Genomic DNA, 20246 nt, shown 5'->3' on the forward strand with positions numbered 1-20246 from the left:
AAGCCTGGGGGAAATTGCTCTGTCTCTTGTTTTGCAGCCACAGCTCTCGGCCGCTGAAAGCTAAGTGGGGCTCAGGTCTGTCTACAACCCCAAACGAGCTGATCACAGGGGGGACTTTTTTCTACACTCTGACTTGAGTGCTTACCCCATCTCCGGCAGCACAGAGGTGAAAGTTACTTGGTGAGAAACCAGCAGGTTAGGATGAAAAATTTGGTGGCTGCTTGTGGCGGCAACGGAGATCTGGAAGATCTGTGTCATTGGCAGCCCTGGTTAAAGAAATAGATTGGCTGATAGGGTGAAAAAGGGGTGAGGACCATGGGACAAGAAAATGAAGAAAAGAGGAACAAACTGGCTCTGATGAGGGTAGAGAACAAATCTGAGATGAGGGAGGGGGCAGAAGAGGCACAGGATAGCTGCTATGGGGTCAGGGTGTCAGTGGATGAGCGTAGGAACCTACAGCCACCAACGCTCAGTCTCCTGCAGCCCCAAGTACCTCCAACAGCCCCCGAAGCCACCCTTGCTCTGCAGTCAGCGAGTGCCCACGAAAGCCATGGGCTGGGTCACCTCAGGCCTGTGCTGAACCTGCAGGCTGAGGCTTGGGGTGACACAGGGGGTGTCACCGGGATGCTGCATGGTGGAGTTTCCTGTGCTGGGAGCGCGGTTCGGCTTCACGCTGCTGTGAGCGAGTAGTAAAGTAGAGGATTGAAACGGCAGGGAAAGGGCAAAGCTAAGCCTCAGAGTTAGGGAGTGCCAGAACTGAGTTTCTGTACCACTTTTCTTTGCCTACTTCCCTTCCAACCCCCTTACAATGTGGTTTTAACATGAAATCCTGTAATTTATTTCAGCTCCTTCCTCTTTCCTGGCACAAGGGGAGCTGCTCTGAGCATGAATCGGGGTGGTGCTGTGAAAAAAAAACGTGCAGCTGATCTGTTTTCTTGTGAACTTAGCTCTGTATGGGTGGGTGCTTCCTCTATGTACATCATTCGACAACTGCCTGACCCAGCTTAGACAGATTTTCGGCCATGAAGGAAGCTCCCTGGTACCGATGGGATTGTGCCATGCATAGCGTGAGATAGTAGCTCTGAAAAATGTAAGTGTCTCTAACTGGGTGCTCCGGTAATGCTACTGTGGACTTCAGTCACCGTACCTCGGTTCTTTCTGTTAAAGGAGGGCGTCCTTACTTCACCGTGTGCCATGAAAAGCCATGAAAAAAGAAAGCAGTATGTGTCATAAAAATGAAAGCGGTATTTGTGAGGCACTCGGCTACTTCAGTGCCATCGGAAAAAATGAAGAAACTACTAATTCTGTCCTCAGAACAAGAGTTGTGCAGTGAGAAGTGACTTGAGTATGGAATAATGCATTCAGAAAGTTGAAAAGAAGTATTTAATAAACTTCATGCAAAAATCCTGTGGGAAGCATAGTAGGAGGATCTATAAGCCAAGACGGTGTCTTAATCTTTTGCAATCACATCTGCAACAGCCCAAACTGGCATTTCACAGATAACCTTAATTGGGCATTTTCTAAATTTTGAGTGCTTAGTTCTGTAGTCTTAAGACCATTATTTTGTCATAGTATTTTCAGTGTACAAATGTGCAATATACAAAAGAATAGTAACTTAAGCTAGTGAACAAGTTGTATACTTTCCTCTCCAGAAGTCAATTTGATAGAAAATACATTGGAAAGGCAGTTTTCACATTTTAGCTATGCTTATGTTAGCTGTGCTGTAGAACATCCTCATTGAGCATCCTCATTGGTGGTGTAAAGATGTTTTACTTGTTAACTGGATGTACTGATGGAATTAACCTGTCTGTAGTCCAGATGTGTAGGGTAGGACAGCATCATGCTCACTGTGAGTCTGATTGTCAGAGTACCTGGTGGACACGTACAGGAATTTTTGGTCTATTAATGTCTAATGAAACAAATAGGCTATTTGAAAATATTGCTAACATTTTATACCAAAATCCCTGATAATTTTGATGTCACACACAGATACCTGTGGAGCTAAATATTCATTCTTTCAGTATTTTACCTAATAAAAGAGATTCAGTAAAAAGCCATCTGAAGTCCTGGGTATGTTTTGTCTCCTACCAAGATGCCTGGAGGAAATTGTTCCTTTTAATGTATTTGTAAAGAAAGCTCAGAATAAGCAGAACTTAATAAATAGGACATTTGACAAGTTCTGAACTGCAGAAGGTTTACAGCTGGCTTTTCCAGGCTATGCTTTCAGGTATACATAGTACATAGACCTACGTGTGGTGGCAGAGTTTTTGACTGTTTGTTGTTTTTTTGTTTGTTTGTTTGGGGGTGGACACTACCACTGCTAGAAAAACGTAGTGTTCAGAGGGCTCACAGTTGAGTATTTATAGATTTGTGGGCAACAAATACTCCATGAGACAAGGCCACAAAGCAGGCCCATGCAGAGGTATACTCCTTTTTTTCCTCTCGCCCTATCCATTTTTTTCACCATATCGATTTATCAGAATAACTATGGCACTGCTGTGCTGTCAGCATCGCTATTGCCAATCCCACTGCAGCCTAGCAAAAAGGGGAATGATACCCTATGTCTTTTTACGGCTTGCTCAGTTGATTGAATTGGTTCCTATTGGAATATTGTGTTCGTTCTAAATGCTGCAGCTGATATGGCAAATAGGACATTTGTTCAAGAATCTTTTTTTTCAAACTTCATATTTAGAGATGTAGGAATAAAACTATTCAGAACATATTTTGATTCATTTTTAGGTGATTAGCTCAGTTTTCATATTGTACTTGAACCATTAATTATCTCAAAAGATACATTATTGCGCCAGGAAAAGGCTGTTCCGTGAGTAATTCTTTCAGTATTTCTCCACATGTTGATATCTGAGGCAACTGAGATGAAAGTGACTTTTCTGAGATTTATACAAGATTTCACAGTCAATGACGTTTCTGTGAAAGACCAGAGTGAGAAATTACTGTGTACGAGGCTGCCGTCCTCGCTGCCAGCTACAGCCAGCTTTGCCCAACACCTCTAGTGATGCTGGACAGAGTAACTTGCAACCTCTTTATTTTTTTTTTTTCTTTCTTTTTAACATCACTATATATTGCTGGTGTCACTCAGAGCTTCTGTCTGCACAGGGCTTTGGAACCTCCTGCTGCAGGATGCTCCCTTTCTGTAGCAAATGGTTTTTTTTCGCCTTGTGGACTTGAGCAGTTTGATGCCAGGAAGGGACATGCTGCTTTCTGAAGTGTGTTCCTGCCTCTGCAGAGCAAAGCAGCGCTCAGGGAAGCAAGAAAAGGCTCCTGGTCGGTGCTGCAGGGATGGGAGCAGGGCAGGCTGGCTGGCTCTGTGCTGGTCCTGCCTGTTAGCAGCAGGAAGGAGAGCAACACCGGCACTCATTTAGCACTAGGTACCAGCTGTGCTTAATCATCCAGGGGCTTTAAGAGATTTTGTTAGCCTCTACCTAATCAGCAGCTCTGTCATTTATTGGGGATATTTGGCCACTTCATCCAGAACTGGATTTATTAATATCAAACTTTAATTCAATTATCAACTATTACAGATCCTCTGAATGCTTTACTGATAGGGGTAACCTGCTGGTAGGGGTGCTTAGAAGCATATAACATCAATCCTTTAAGTGCTTGGGCCTTCATACATATATATATACATACTTTTTAATACCAAATAACATCAGGGCTCTTTGGAACTCCAAATCCACACGCAGCTCACTATCTACTTAATTACTTCAAAATCTGGTGTTTGGATTTTAAAAATATATAAATATATATTGGAATTGCAATCCTGTTGTGTAAAAATCCACAAATATCACACACATTTGTCTTACTGATTTTAAGGGTGCACCTGTTCTATTTAAATGTTTATCGTCTGCTCTCCTAAATGTCAGTCAGGAGCTACATGGCACCAGTCTTTATCACTTATCTTCACTTGACTACTAGATGTTTATGGTTAGAAGACACACCGTGGTCTTGCCACAGTACTTTGTCAAATTTCAGTTAGTCACTGAACCTTAAAAAACAAAACCCCACACCCTAATTGGATTGCAGTAAGGCAGGTGGTCCAGTTAGTTTCAGGGTATGGAAAAAGCAAGCCATACAACTATTAGTTCTAAACCCCAAGACTGTCTTTTTAGTTTAATTTGGTGCCACCTGGGAAGAGGGACCTGCGTTCACATTATGTTTACTGCCATATGGGGACCAAGATAGAGCCTCTCCCCCTCCCACCGAGCTGTGCAGGGCACGGGGACTGTCAGCAGCAGCACTGTGCAGTACCCACAGGTCAGACCTGCACCCACGCGCACATTTAATGCATCAGTAAGGTGTAGGCTAACTTCATCGATTCTTGACAGCATCAGTTTCTGAAGCTGCAGAAGTGGGACAAATTGTGGGAATGAGAGTCTCCCATTATCACATCAGTAACCCCCCTCCTCCCCTTTTCCCCACCCCACCAAACAAAACAAATGCCCCGCACCTGGAGACGCTTCGGGATGTGTGTGCCTGAGTTAATAAAATAAGCATGATAATGAATAATCTATGTTAAGCATTTTCTTACCCTTTATTTTTTCATTATGATCAGAAGAGGAATATGATTAACAGCAGTTTAAACTTTAGCAGTACAATTTCAGTATTAAATATAAAACTACACTGCAAGTTGATGTATTTTAAAAATGGTTATGTATAATCTAGCCTTAAATTTATGTATCAAATACAACTCAATTGTTTCTTGCCTTGACAATTAACATATCTAACAAGTTTCAACAAGCCAGACATCCATCTTTTCCATTAAAAAAAATAAGCACACCAACTCTTATTCATAACAAGGGGGTGTAAATATTCAACACTTTCCTGAGTGTTGTGCAAAGAAAAACATGGTCGAGAAATTCAGTTAAATAAGTGTAATGATAAACCTGAAGCTAAGCTGGAGGACCTTTTGATTAACTTCATATTTCATATATTACTTGCATCAGTTGAGAGCAACATGAGTTACAGAACTTCCATGAAAACAAGCCACTTACAAGCAGGTGGTTAAGCTTGATCAGTTTATTAAAAGGATTATATGACACGGTTGCCTGCAATAGCAGGGGACTGGATCTGATGACCCAGGAAGTTCTTTCCAGTCCCATGTTTCTAAGCCATGCACCAAGTGTATCCAGCCCACACTTTCACATTTGGAAAAAGCCAAAGCCACACGCACACACCCACAAAAAGAAAAAAAAAAAAGAAAAAAAGTCCTTGATGACAGTGTTTCATTTCTCTAGATATTCACTATGCGGAAAGGAACAGAGCTAAAGTCCTGTACAGAGGATACATTTACTCGAGGTTGATGTGGTACTGAAGTCAGTTAATAATTAGATACCTCCAGGCAGATTCAGTTACAGGGCATACCAACACTGCACACTGCCAGACAATTTCTAATCAAGCCAAGAACCTCTTGCAGGAATGAGGTCTCTTTGCTAGCAAGCACAGAGCACACTGAATAAGCTAAAAGCAGCTGTTCTTAAATGAACTACCCTACCAACCGTGAGTGAATGACAGATAGATGGTAAGAAGCATTTACCTACTAGACGAGATCTCTGCACACTCAGGCAGAAGTAATTAGTTGAGAGCAGCAACCCTTGCTCCTACCTTGCCTGTCCCTCAGTACATTCTTGTTCAAAGCTGGTCTACAGACTCAGGGCAGCCACTCTCGGGCACTGCCAAAGAAGCAGTCTGCAGCTGCCATGCAAGGCTCTACTTTCAAGTGGCAGTCAGGCATTCTCATCACAGCAGCCAGTTTGTTATGACAGCATACGCAGCCATAGCAAAAGCCTTTACAACTAGAGATCTGAACAACTGCCTAGATTCAGCCCATCTAACTTTCAGGCACTTGGTTAAGGTGTCTGGGTACCTAGTCACCCAGAACTCCCCCCAGCAACAACCAGGAATAAAAAGTAAAAAACAAATCACTGAAGGCAGATAGTCTCGATTGCCTTCTGGAGGCATCTCTTTACCCCCACCGAGTGAGGCTGCGTTTCAAGCAACCAAGTTCTTAACACAGGCACCTCAGTTAGACAGGATGAATGGAGACTTGCATCTCTCTCAAGAGATAGTATCAATACTCTCCAGAACCAAAGGCAATTAAGCAATTAAGGTTTGCAGCTCCAGTTATATTTGGAAACAGACTTACAGTCAAGTAACAAAGCTGTAGTCCCTCCCTCCCAAGCATAAAAGCCTTCCACATGGAGGCTCTGCTATTAAAAAAAAAAAAAAGCATTCTTCCAAAACAAAGAAGAGTGAACACAGCTGCTTTGCTACTCATTCATGGGGAAGCTGAAGGATCAGAGAACACTTACTCAAAGACCTGGAATGACTAAGCATTGCTAGTGCATGCAAAGCAGAAGTAACAAGACTGTTTTTAAATTAACCCTAGTCCTCTTCTCCACCCCATAAAATTCATGCAAGTGTTTGAGAAGATAGTCAAGACATAATAGCCCCAGTTTCCAAAAAGGCTTTTGTTTTCTAAACATTGTAAGAGAAATGTCCATTTCTTTCTGTGGGTAGAGAAATGCATTTTTGGCATGTTTGAGAATCATAGATATCTATGAAGTCCATGCTGTTTAAGTGCTCCAACTGGTTTCTATAACCTGTCAAAAAAAAACATCGCAATCTATCCATGTTCCCCCAGTATCGACATGCATGCTGAAAGCTCTCCACTTTAGTGAAATGAGGTGTTACTTCTCTGCTGATAGTTGACGAGTCAGCATTACACGACTTTGAGACCAACTAAATTAACATTGTCGTAATATGAAAGGCAAGCACAAGTTCATTTATTTATAGCAAAGGTCTTGGGTTACAGGAGGTCAGTTCTTGCCATCTCGAAAAGATAGGGGATAACTTATTGCATACATGTGCATTATAATTTAGCAGCAAGTCATTCATAGAAACGCTTCCCTCCTACTGCTTTTTTGGTTTATTATCTCAATTATATATATATTTTAGCTTTACAAAGCATTTAACACCACCTTTAAGTTAATGGTCTTTTATTGGAAAAAAAGACTAGCATTTACAACTTGGAATGGACATAAATTGTAATGTCTTGAACAGCAATGTTGATAGTTGTGCTGAAGTCCACAGGCTACTCCGCCAGCTCCAAGTCATGGTACAGAAGGTTTTAAAAATATGAGAGTCCAAAGATGCTCCCTTGGTGAAGGTTTCTTTTAAAAATTTTGTGAACGGTAACAGCCGACACCCGTTTCACTATAGTGCAATGCAGACAATGTTAAACCAATATTTTAACACAGACATGCCATCCATAGTTAAGATCATCGTATTTTTTGGAGCACACTGCTACGTACAGGAGAACCATTCAACCTTTAGGGCATTTTCTCTAAGTTTTGCATCCTTCAACCATTTTTGCTGCATACCATCCTGAGGTATAAACCAATTTTAAAGTAAACCAGCTATGACAATTTATACTACAAATTGATCTAGAATCCACTGTTGAAGAAAAGAGTGGATCTTTTAGGTTGTTTTTTTCCTTTTTATACAAATGTCTGACTGTGCTCAATTGTCAAGCTGCATGCATGAAAAACTGGCCAGCCCAAACAGTGTAATAGTCATTAGCAAATGGAACTTTTGAGTTCACTAAGTGCTTCCTTTTTTTTTTTTTATTTTCAAGGTAGTACAATTATTTATATTGTAAAACTGATGTTTAACTTGATCTTTTGGGGACAGGACCACCAACCATTACATGCAGTTTGTGGACAGAAGGTATTTTGACATTCAGTTTTGCTATACAGAAACAGAATGAATAAATGAACATTTTTTTTGCAAGAGGTAAGTAAAAGATTCAATTTGATTCTTCTAGAGGAAAAAAGGTGTAAAGGAGGTCTCTTCACTTTGCAGTCATCATCTGTACGAATTCTGAAAAGACAAAAAGTCACTGATTTATCGTCTCTGGAGTACTTTCAACTATCATATAAATCTTAAGCATACTTGGCATAACAAACATTAGATGCAGTGAAAGTTAGATTCTCCTCCACAGAAGTGGACAACTGAGTAAACTGTGTCTCCAAATACTAGAAAATGATGGCCTATTCAGTACACCTTCACTCAACGTGAATAACGAGTATGAGTCAAGATAAGCTGTTTTACCTTCATAGTTGACTTGCCCATCCCCATCAATGTCTGCTTCTCTGATCATTTCGTCTACTTCTTCATCTGTTAGCTTTTCTCCTAAGTTTGTCATAACATGACGTAGCTCTGCCGCACTGATATAACCATTGCCATCCTGCAGGGAAAGTTTCACAAGATTATGATCAACAATACTGACACTGATCTACTCTGAAACTACACCTAGGTTTCTAGGGACTGCTTTTAAACTAGCCTTATAGCTCATAGGACAGACATACAGATCCAGTACACTGCGTACCCCTACAGTGTGGATCAGTCCTATCACCTTATGAAACATGCTTCCCAACAAAATCTTCTCTAATTATTGTACTGTAAGAGTAACTGTATGCTAGATTCACAGCTGTTATAAGGTATTTTAATGCTTCTTGATTTTATTTTTGAAAGATTGTTAGAAAAAGTGCTTTCGTTTCTCTGCTGCCTAAGCAACTAAAGGACTAGTTCCCCACCAGCAAGTATAAAGTCAGCTTTCGATTCCATGAAAACACTGCTTCTATAATCAGACTGTGGGCAGCTAAGTTAGGCTTCTTATATAAGATCTAGAACAAATCACACCTTCAAAGAAAACACTTTAATTTCACTCATAAGCAGTTGTGACAAGAATAGTGGCAAAAAGAGTAACAATTTTAAGTCAGCATTCCATTAGTTATATATGCTCTAAGTTCTGATATCTAGCCATTTCAGGGATTGTCTTCTGTCTACACGAAGAACACACTAACTTAGAGCAGGAGCTTAGATGGTGTCACATCTGCCACCACTCACCAACCTAGTCTGCAAAAATAAACTGGGGGAAGTACTAAATAAACAAACATCTGCTCTAAAACACCTTCCAGCAAAGGACCAGAGACTGGCTCTTTTTCCACAAAAATTGGAAAGAGACCTTCCAGGCATGCATATGCATTAGCTTAGCAGCTGCACCAGCCACTGTACAGCACAGGTCTCTTGTAGTAACTGTCATACCCAAACAATCCAAAGAGGGGAACCCCTGTTCTAAAAATAGCTCGTCAGAACTTTTACCATGTACACCTAGGTTAACTTTAATGAAGGTGGGAGTTGAGCTCAAGTTTTCCTGAAAGTAACTTCAAAGCCTGCATGTTTAAGACAACATGCTGCCTTGTCTATTACAGGCACCCCTTGTGCCTGTAAATACCGGTGACAGCTTCAGAAGCTTTCATAATACCTTGCACACCCACGCGAATATTTCTGTAATTCCCCAAAATCAAAAGGTATTTTTGTAATCTTCTGTACAAGACCCCTTCACCCTGCAAGCATCTAGTTCTGCTCATATCTGCTCTTAAAAGGCCAGAAAGTTTTCTTCCTGGAAAAGCCTCAAGTTTAGCACTGCTGTATAAGTGGATACAACCAGCCTGCTCTGCCATAGAACAGGGCCTGCTCTGCTACAAATTCTCCTGCCTCTGCTATGAGGTTTTTCCTTTCAGACAAGATGAGAGAACACAGAGGAAAAGATAAGCATCATTACTGCTTCTAAGGAATATTTGAAGATCCAAGAATACCTTGTCAAAGACTCGGAATGCCTCACGGATTTCTTCCTCGCTGTCTGTGTCCTTCATTTTTCTGGCCATCATGGTTAAGAATTCAGGAAAGTCGATAGTGCCATTGCCTTAATGGAAACAAACTTCCAAAATTAAACTTCCATGCTTGTTTTGAGCACAAAAGAATCTGGCCTTTAATTTAGCCAGTGACAAGAATCAGACTGACAGGTACTCTCTAACCTATTCCTATAGAAGAACCATATGTTTTCCTTAACTCATAACCATTGCCTGTTTGCTTTTACAATGTGCAACAGCCACTTCCACCCCAGTGTTTCAGCACAAAGTCAACTGCTGCTTTCTTTCCAAATCAAGCCATACCATTGCCCACCCAAGTTGCACATAAAATATCAGTCTGATATTCGCAGGTTAACAGGTAAGATTTGATAAGGTTCACCTTTACTTAAAACCAGTCTCCAAAACTAATCACTTAACTTGTTTACAATCTAACAAATACTGTGGGAGATTCCAGAAGCAAATACATTAAAGCTGGCACTACAACTCCATGACATCTAAAATTTGAGAAAGTTCTTCATCACACTGTTCATAAATACTTGTTCAAAATCAATTTTTATCAGCCTACATTGTATACCACAGAAGTAATACACAACTTTAAGGTCCAAGAAGTATCTGCAAACAACTGACATAAGAAAAACTTTCATTTGTTATTTCTGATAACCATAGTGTTTTGCACCGCAAAACTGAAAATCCCCACCAGTGTTCAGGCCTCATCCATAAGATTAAGTTCTAGTTTAAAGTAAAGACTCAAACTTGAGGCTGCTCAAAGCTTATAAATAATAAGAAACAGATGAGTATGGTTAAAGAAGCAAAAGTTCTTTCAAGCTACACAAAGTAGGTTAGCATAGTCATGATCTATCCCTACATGCCAAAACAAAGCATTAAGCATTCACCGTGTTGCTAAGATCTACCTTTTGCCCCAGGGAAACATGCAAACTCACTGGGTAAATTTAAACTGCATTCATTTAACTGCATCATTAAGAAAAGCTTTGCAGTTTAGGGATCCCAGATTAAGACATATGGAGCTATTTATCATCATGGCCAACTTCATCTACCAGCTAAGTCAGAAGACAGGTCTTACACACAGCTTCAGAAAATTCTCAATGAACGTGCAGAATATTAGCAAAGCATTCTGCTGTGAAGCAAATTTAAACATATGGGCAGGACATACGTATCTCAAGTCCTCACTCTACTTCCAATTTTAATCTACCAGTGCAACATGGCTTTAAACTGAATGAAAGTAGATTTTTATTTGATATAAAGGAAGAAATTCTTCACTCTGAGGGTGGTGAGGCACTGGAATAGGTCACCCAGAGAAGCTGTGGATGCCCCATCACTGGAGGTGTTCAAGGCCAGGCTGGATGGGGCTTCATGCAACCTGGTCTGGTGGGAAGTGTCCCTGCCCATGGCAGGGGGGTTGGAACTGGGTCATCTTTAAGGTCCCTTCCAACCCAAACCATTCTATGATTCTATGAACACTGCAGAACAGCCTGGAGAAGCCACTATACACAACCTCTACATATCACTGCAAACCCTGAGTATTAAGAAGGTTCAGTACCTGCATCCAAATTAGTTGGCAATTAAGTTTAACTTACACTTTCACAAAAGTAGTTTTGATTAACAAACTGATAATCCACAGCCTTGCCAATATACTTTTCATTCTTCAGAGTATCGCAGAAAAGTCACTATCCACCAATGTAAGAGATCAAAACATTGACACCACCAAGCAGAGCAAGCTTTTCCTTTCTGTAACTGCTAGCCTGAGCAGAGTCCCAGAGAAAAACTGCATACATCCTTTCTGGCATCCACATGAACCATTCTGGTCAACTTCGATGCAAGAAGGCTTTCCTGCTTTTCCAAGTGACAGCCTCCAATTGCTCCCCCTATCTACCAGTGATCTAATACACTACATTAGACTATGCTACGCATGCTCTCCGTGTTGCATTTCCAACTCTTGAGTTCAGCGTTATTCCATTGTAATCACATCTTCAACCTTAAACAGAACCAGACCTTAATACAGCTATTAAGAATAGCAAGGGCTGACAAAACATGCGTGGAAAAGCTAGGTAGAAACACAGGTTAAATGCAGGTCAGGGTAAGCTGAATAGCAATAGGAAGCTTGGAACCCATAAAATATTAAAGACGAATAGCATAACTTTGCCTCTGCCCATCTTTTTACTTTAAGATTCTCACTTCAGCAGCTGGCATCTTTGCTGTGCAGAGAACAAGCAAAATAACAGATGCCCCCGAATATAGTTTCTATCCAGTATTTCTAAACTTTATTTTGAGCTCATCATAACACCTTTATATAGTGTGGAGGGCATACACAGAATGATTTACAACACTAAGAACTATCCTTCTAACACTTACCATCAGCATCTACCTCGTTGATCATATCCTGCAATTCTGCTTCTGTTGGATTTTGACCCAACGACCTCATGACAGTTCCCAGTTCTTTTGTTGTGATAGTACCATCACCATCCTTGTCAAATAGGGAAAAGGCTTCCTTGAACTCTAGAGGCAGAAACAGCGCCATTGTTTAGTGACATCACCAGCTAAGAAAACTGCATACAAAAATGCATTCCAGTGAAAGACGTCTGGTAAGATTTTGGGAAACATTTAACTTGCCTGTGTGTTGGCAGAATTTTTTTTTTCAAATATTAGTAGAAATAGTTACAGTACCAACAAAATCTGCACAGCCACATGACCTAAGTTTCCATGTACTAACATAATATTGCAATGTGAATGCATTTCAACATCGTGTTGCTTGAATTACTGTTGCAGCACAAATTGCAGCTGTTTGGGATAAGCCAGGGAACCCAACAGCTCACCCATTCACCATTAACAAACTTACAGGAATAAAAATAAGTGGTAAATGGCAACACAAGGCAGCAGACATAAGAATTAGTGTCAACCTCAAGTGGGTGTGACTGGTCTCCACAAGGTCAAATACTATTCTCTCAACCAGTTTGAGTTAGACAATATTAGAAGTTATTTAAATAAACGCTTGTGTTAACAGGTAATAAATCAGTTGTAGGTTTACTTTTTTCTGTTTCACTTCAAGTTTATCTTCACCTGAAAAAAAGATTTAGTTCTGCCTTGGCTCTAAGAAGTTCACTGAAAATTCAAGCAATTACTTGTTTGCAAGAAATGTAGAAACACTTGGCTCAGATAATCTGCAGCCCACATTGAAACAGAACATACCAATAGTATTCCAGAACTTTATAAAAGGGAGTGCTTTTGATTTTTTTTTTAAATAATTGTTAGTATAGATTTGAAATTGTAGAGAAAAAAAAGATGATTCCATTATGTTTGAGATATTTTCTTTCAGTCACAAGGAATTAGCCAAAAAGTATGTATCATTAAGACACTTACCAGCAATCTGTTCTTCAGTCAGCTGATCAGCCTACACGAAGAATAGAATATTTTAGAATAATGTTTACCTCTGTGTCAAGCCACAAGGCCCTTCCTTCAAACTTAGCAGAGATTTATTATTACCATTACAAAGACACTTTCAACCCCTGGAATTCTCCCTCTGCAAGAAGGGATTCCACTCCCCTACACAATGCAGCTGTTCCCAAAAGCAGAGAACTAGCATGTTCCAGAACTGCCCATTCAGAACAATATGCCATCCTTTGGCTCAAAGAACCCGATTTGGTCAGGCGAAGGACACAAGGCAGGCTCCTTGTAATTGATCAGAAAGGCATGAAATCCTTAATGACATGCTTAGAGTCTCGCATCACATCAGATGTCACTTCCAGAAGTACAGTGACCCTAACCGAGCGTGGGGGTATTTGCACATCAGTGGGCTAACGGCAAGTGTGCCACCTAGTGATCTAACGCTACAGCAGCCCAACCCCACAGCGCAGTCCAGCCAGCAGCCTCCAGTAAGCCTAACACACAGGACCGTGCTGTAACAGGAGGAAATGCTGCTCAGTATCAGAGATTTTCACCACCCGACAAGAAAACACCAGTTTAAGCATCACATTATTCCCCCATTCAGCCCAGCACCTTAAGATGCCTCCCAGCGAGGCACAAACCACAGTGCACATCCTTCTAACACCAAGATTTAAAGCGCTCGCCTGTGACCTTCTGCACACCAGGAGGCTGCAGCCAGAGGTGCACTGCGCAGCGGGCAACTCAACGCGCTCCTCCAGAGCTCAGCTGTGCCGACCGCATCCTTCCAGAAATCTCCCCTTTCTGTACGGATAGGGCATCGCAAGAGCCTCCATTGATTGGGCTAAGATAGCTGGTTCTTCACAAAAATCATGTATTTCTCTCATCATTAACAACAAAACAAGCCTAAAATTGAATTTTTGTTATCTAGATATGGATATTTGATAACATAAAATACCAGCTCCTATAAGACTCCCTTTTTTGAAAAGCTTTTACCAATACAAAAAAATTATGCTGTTGGTCAAAGGAAGCAGGCATCTTGCAACCCTTTTGTCCTAAAAATACCATTAATCTCAAACATAAAAGCCAGGTAACTACAGCAAAGGGCAACAAATGCAATGGAGAATTAACAGGCTACATGATCTGTCAAGCCCTGCACAGGTGAACAACAGGGTTGGAAGCTTGTTGGATGTGTTAAGTGACATACAGACATCATCAGTATTTAGGTTCCAGCTTTAGATTTAGTGTTTCATGTCTATGTGTAATGATTAAACAGCTCCCCACATGTATGGGGGGGGGGGAGGGGGGGGGTAAGAAAATAGTGCTTGCAGTTAAAAAACCAAATTCACATTTCTTAAGTCGTGCTAAAAGACTGTAGAAAACGTCTTCAAAAATCCAGCTTGACCTCCCACTCTTTTCACGATTTTCCAGCAAAGATGAGGCTTCCCTTAAAGATCATCTAAGCAATTTACATAACAGACCAAATGCCCTGCAGAACAGGAAACGGAGCCACACCTCGGCAAAACCCTCACCCGGCAGCACCGGCTTTCTGCCCCGTGTCTCGGGGCTCCGGATGCCTCCAAAAACCGGCGTCACACCAAGAAACGGCAGCGCCGGAGCTGTCCTCGGGGCTCGGCTCGCTGCAGGCGGCCACCAGCGCTGTGCTGGGGGACAAAGGTGCCCGGGGCTGGGGCTGCCACCCCGCCCTGCCCCGCCACCGAGCCGTGTCCCGGCGGGGAGGCAGCACGGAGCGACACCCAGATGGCCAGGAAGCGACGAGAGAGCAGCCCACTCCCCCCCTCAAAAAATAAATAAAAAATAATAATAAAAAAATATAACCCCCAGCCCTCCACCCCCCCCGGCCGGGGGGCTGCCCCCGAAGCCCCCCAGCCCCAGGCTGCCACCCCCGGGGCTGGGGCCGGGCGGGCAGCGCGGGGCGCAACAGGCGCCGTGCCCGGCGGGCAGTGCTGCACTGCGGCCCCGCTTCCCTTCCCCTCCCCTTCCCCTCCCTCCCTCCCCCGGGCGGGGAAGGCAGCGGCTCCCCCTGCCCCGATGCCCCATCCCCTGCCCCAATCCCCCCCCATCCCCTGCCCCCGGGGGCTGGAAGGGAGGCGGGGGGGGGGGGGGGGGGGGGGGGGTGAGGCTCGGCTGCCCCCCCAACCCCCGCAGCCGGGGCCAGGCGGCGGGAGGCAGGGAGGAAGAGGAGGAGACATGATGTAATGCGGGCAGCCCGGCTGCGTTTTTGGGGACGGTACCGGGGAGGAATGGGGGGGGGGGGGGGGGGGGGCGCAGCAGCCGCAGCGCGGTCTCTCTCTCCCCCCTCCACCCCCCCCTCGGTGCGCACTGCGGCCGGGGCCGGGGCGCAGCGGGGCAGAGCCGCGGCCCCGGGGAGCGGCTCCCGGCCCTTTCCGGAGGGCGAGGCGGGGCGGGCGGCGCCGCGGGGAGAAGGAAGCGGCGGCAGGGAGCAGGGCAGGGACGGGGGGAAGGGAAGGAAGGGAGGGAGGGAGGGAGGACGGACGGGGTGCCCGGCACGGCATTAGCTCCGCGGCCTCCCGCCGCCCCCGCGCCGCAGCCCTCCCCGGGGACAGCCCGGCTCGGCCGCCCGTCTCCTCAGCCAGCCCCCGGCGCTGCGGGCGGCCGCGCTACCTACCATGGCGCGGCGGCGGCGGCACGAACTGCGCGACCACGAGCGGCGGCGGCGGCTGCTGCTGCTCCTCCTGCTGCTGCTGCTGCTGCTGCTGCTGCCCGGCGCGGCGGCGGCGAGGAGTGCTGGGGGTGCGCGGCTGCGCCGTGCCGCTATATATGGCGCTGTATCCCTCCGCCGGAGCGGGGCCTTTTTCTCCCCTCCCCGGCGCGCTCCGTGTGAGGGTGACTGCGGCGAGCGGCCCTGCCCCCTCCGCCGCCCGCCCCTCCCCGCCCCTCCCCGCCCGCCCGCTGCGGGAGACGGGGCGCGGAGGGGGCACCCCCACGGCCCCCCCCCCCCCCGCCCCATCCCGGCCCCGCGCCCCTCGTGCCCCCGAGGTAAGAGCGGCCCCGGGGGCCGTGCTGCGGGCAGCCCGCGCACCCCGAGCCCCCTTCCCTGCCCGGCGCCCCCCGGGGGTCCCGGCGGCTCGGGGACGTTTTTCCCCTGTTTTTTCCCCTTTCTTCCCCGTTTTTCTTATTTTTTCCCCGATTTCCCCATCCCCGGGGGCAGCAGCTGGGTGCCGGGGGTGCGTTGCCCAAGCGTGTTTTTTGGGGGAAACCTGGGCGAGCAGGGGGCACGGAATAGGCTGGAGAGGTGTTGTGCGGCTCTGAAGCGAGCACCTTTAATCTTTAGGGTTTTTGTCAAGCACCAAAACCCAGCGCTCGGTACAACCCATCCAGAACCAGGCGACTGACGTGTCACTTGGGCCCCTTGGCAGCACATGAGGGGCAGCAGGCCTGGTCTGCCTCCTCCCGTCCTCCTCTGCCTCCCAGGCGTTGGGGATTCGGGCCACCAGCTGATGATGACCCAGGTAAATACCGTAGTGCTCACGTCGTACCTTTTTAACAGGTACAGGAGCGTACAAACATGCACCTACACTAGCAGCAAGAATCTTGCATCCGTCTGTGACAGGAACCCTTAGATGCTGAGCTTCCTTGTAGCTCGTGGTATTTTTAGTTAAGGTTGTAATTTGGGCCTCTCCGGACTGGAAGGTTGGCGGTATTTCCGTTGTGGTCGTAATTCTGATGATCTTACTGCAATGTAGCACTAACTCTTCTAAAATGCATTTTTCTATTCTTCCAGTTTTGAAAAATTTTGCATACTTTCAGCCTTTGAAATAAAGGCCAAATGGGTTAGGTTCTGTTTATTTAACCACTGAAGTTACAATCCATTTGCTTGCCTTTCTGGAACACAAAGATAGGTTGGCAAACACAGCTATCATCTATTTCCAATCTAGAAATACTTCTCAGAGTGAGCTACAGCATATTCCACATGTCAGGGTTGGGCCCCAAAACTGTTGTAACATTTGTGTAAGAAGTACTGTCTGAAATGGTGTCAGAAAATCGATTTGCAGCTGGCTGGTCTGCAAATGATAGGTTTATGGATACCTTCCATTTTAGATGCAGAATGCCTCGCCTCCTATATTAAACGTATATATATTTAAATACAAAGCAGTGAGGTTGGATTTCTTTATTTTTTGCATAGAAGAACATGCAAATCGATCTTTTGTTTTCAAACCAGACCAACAATTTTAAGCTCTTATTTTCCCAGCTTAATTTCTTTCCAGAAAACATGACACAATGCTTGATTGATGTGGGCTACAAGAGCTTTTGCTTGGATAAGTGAATCTTGGAACTCCCTGAGTCTCACGGGGATGTCTGAAGAATGTTCATGTGCAAATCATTCACTTCATTGCGCTGGCCTCACACAAGTGAAGATCTCATTATTGAAATGAGAGCTCTATACAAATATTGGGCTAACAAATTTATACAGTTATCTCACAAAGATAAATAGCTAATGCAATCTCATGGTCTTTGGCCAAAATGTTGCTAATGTGGAAAGCTGAAGGTATTACCAGGAGAATAATCTCACCGACACTTCAATGCGACAATTTAGAACGTGGGTGCTTATTTTCCAGTACATGTAGTACATTATTCCATTGATACAAAGCCTTCACTCGTTAAAAAGTGAGGGGATTAGATTGTATCTGTTGAGGAGAGACTAAGAGACACGTAATTAAACTTCATGGAGATTATTTTACAAAATACCAACATTACAATGTTTGTATATATGTGAAGAAACTTGGAAACGTGAGGTAAAAAGCTACATTCAATGAAGTCACACGCAATGAAGGTTGCCAAGGCTTAACGGGACCTTGAGTAGAAGGATTGCTATATGTTTTTTCCTATTTCTTTCTTTTAATTGTTGTTCTGGTGGGTGTGTGTGACTACTATTGCTAACTCTTAATGGTTTACACTAATAAATCATTTTTATATAAACAGAACTTTAAAAGTAATTTACTTTTTGAGTATCTTGCAATATAGTCTCACTTTATTTCAGAAAAATTTCAAGATGACCAAATGAGATATAGTCTCACTTTATTTCAGAAAAATTTCAAGATGACCAAATGAGATACCACAGATAGGTTCTGCAGTAGTTTCTGTTGAATTGCGTCATTCTGGATTTGAAAGTATTTCACAGCTACTACTCCAAAATAACATTCTGACTAAGGGGATTTTTTTTTCCTGATTTGACATATGGTAATGATAAATGTAAACAAAATGGAACACTAAGGTTTTTCTGCTTATTTAGTGTGGAAAACCTCATCTAAACTGGCATCTGCCTGCTCCTTGTAAGCTCGCTTTCACTCAGTTGTACAGCTCGAGTTTGATCGGTATTCTTTGTTCACTTAAAATTTACATTCAGTTGTGGGCAGGCAAGAAATGCCCCTGTCAGTCCAATGACATACAGTGTCAAAGGATTTGCCAGGTACTTATACAATGTCTCATTCAAAATCTTCTGGATCTCAGTGGGAGCTGGACTCGGCCATGGAATTACTTGGTAGTTGTGCCTAACACCGTACAAGTTGGCCACCCCATTGCTACCGAGTTTTTCTGTGAACAGAGGGCTATGCAATAGCTATTAAGATAAATTTCTAACCAAGTGTTTCTGTCTGGTTAAGGTTTACTGTTCTAAACTAATTTACTCTGTATCACTAAGCATGTTTTTGTCAACTTGTGTTTAAGCTGTAATATTAACAAAGGATTAGTTTACAAATTTATTAGGCCCAGTCAAAGACTTGCAACCATTCTAGCAAGTATTATACCTCAGATATTAGTCTTAATACAATCTTAAAAATTGTATTTTTTAGAAAGAATTTTATTAGGAACTCATAATAAACCTTACCACTTACATGTAAGGTGTGTTTTTCAGCCTTGGTTAGTTAATATATGTACTGAAGAAAGTGGGTTCATGCATATAATTGTTGTTTTCTCGTACATGCATAATTTAACAAAAATCAAAATAAAAGCAATTCACAGGCATCTGCCCTGGAAAAAGGATGTGAGAACAGACCCAAGTTTGAGATTGGATGTAATGCTCAGCTGGGAGGCTGCTATTATGGCGATAAGGATAGATAACCAGAATATAATCATTTTTAAATATTAGAACTCAAAATCAAGTATATAAGAGCCTGTGCATATATGTGTGCATCCAGAACAAATTCAAAATTATTTTTTACTGATAAAACATTGCCAGTTATAGGTTTAAGCTACCTAAACTGGCGTTGAATTTGTTGTATTCCTTTTCAAGTCAATTGGAATTCTGTTGGTGTATCAGAGAAGAGTTTTTGTATCCTCTCTAAAATTCTGCTCATATTGTCAACGTTTCTTTGGGAGACCATTTTCCACAAAATTAATGTTTCCAAATGCCATTGGCAGCTGTGAAACACTGAGCCAGTATCCTTATAAAAATACTCCATGAGCTTCACTAAGATTGCAAATAAGTGGGTGGAACTCCATTGAAATAAAAAGCTAGAACAGAGTTGAATTTGACCACATTTATGCAAGAAGTAAAAATAAAAATTGCTTTAATCTTAACATTTAAGTTTCCAGGCCTGGTAGCATTTTTCAATGGGAACATATATGTTCCTGTTCCTGTTTCTTTTCTGAAGGGAGGGGGAGGATGGGGACAGGAGGGACGGGGGGGGGGTGGAACTCCCCAATATTTTATATGTGCATAATTTGCCTCATTCCCACTGGCATATATTAAAGTCACACAGAATACGGATCTCTGAGCATTAAGAGTCGAAAAGCCATCTGTATAATTGAGTAACAGTAGTTGTTCCTTATGTTGAGTCCATTGTCTTGTAAAGTTTTAGGTGGTGATGTAAAACTGATTTAGCCGTTGGTTAGAACTAAATTATTTACACATTGTAATTAAATTAGTGAGTACTTTTCTACGTAGCTATGTAAATTGGCACCCTCGGGGCCCAATAATTTGAGAAGTTTCATGTTCTAAACTTAGGGCAGTTTGAGTGGGGAACCATAAAGATCCTATCTTAAAACGATTTGCACAGATGGGAATTATAGAGCTGCTCCCATACATAAACTCAGCCGTGTATTTTGCAGATTAAACATTATAAAATAATTATTTTA

At 43.3% G+C, this 20246-nt stretch overlaps 1 protein-coding gene across 1 annotated transcript; it reads right to left on the reverse strand.

The window, feature by feature from the left end:
- Window positions 1-4524: 4524 nt before the first annotated feature.
- Window positions 4525-15978, reverse strand: CALM1 (calmodulin 1). The gene is made up of 6 exons (XM_068682969.1): window positions 15778-15978; window positions 13107-13137; window positions 12102-12245; window positions 9678-9784; window positions 8128-8263; window positions 4525-7896 (listed from the first exon to the last, which is right to left on the reverse strand). The coding sequence occupies exons 1-6, from the start codon at window positions 15778-15780 to the stop codon at window positions 7868-7870; spliced, it is 450 nt and encodes a 149-aa protein (XP_068539070.1). The 5' UTR covers window positions 15781-15978; the 3' UTR covers window positions 4525-7867.
- Window positions 15979-20246: the final 4268 nt, after the last annotated feature.

This window comes from Anas acuta, chromosome 5 (genome assembly GCF_963932015.1).
Source record: "Anas acuta chromosome 5, bAnaAcu1.1, whole genome shotgun sequence".
In the NCBI taxonomy this organism is placed as follows: Eukaryota; Metazoa; Chordata; class Aves; order Anseriformes; family Anatidae; genus Anas; species Anas acuta.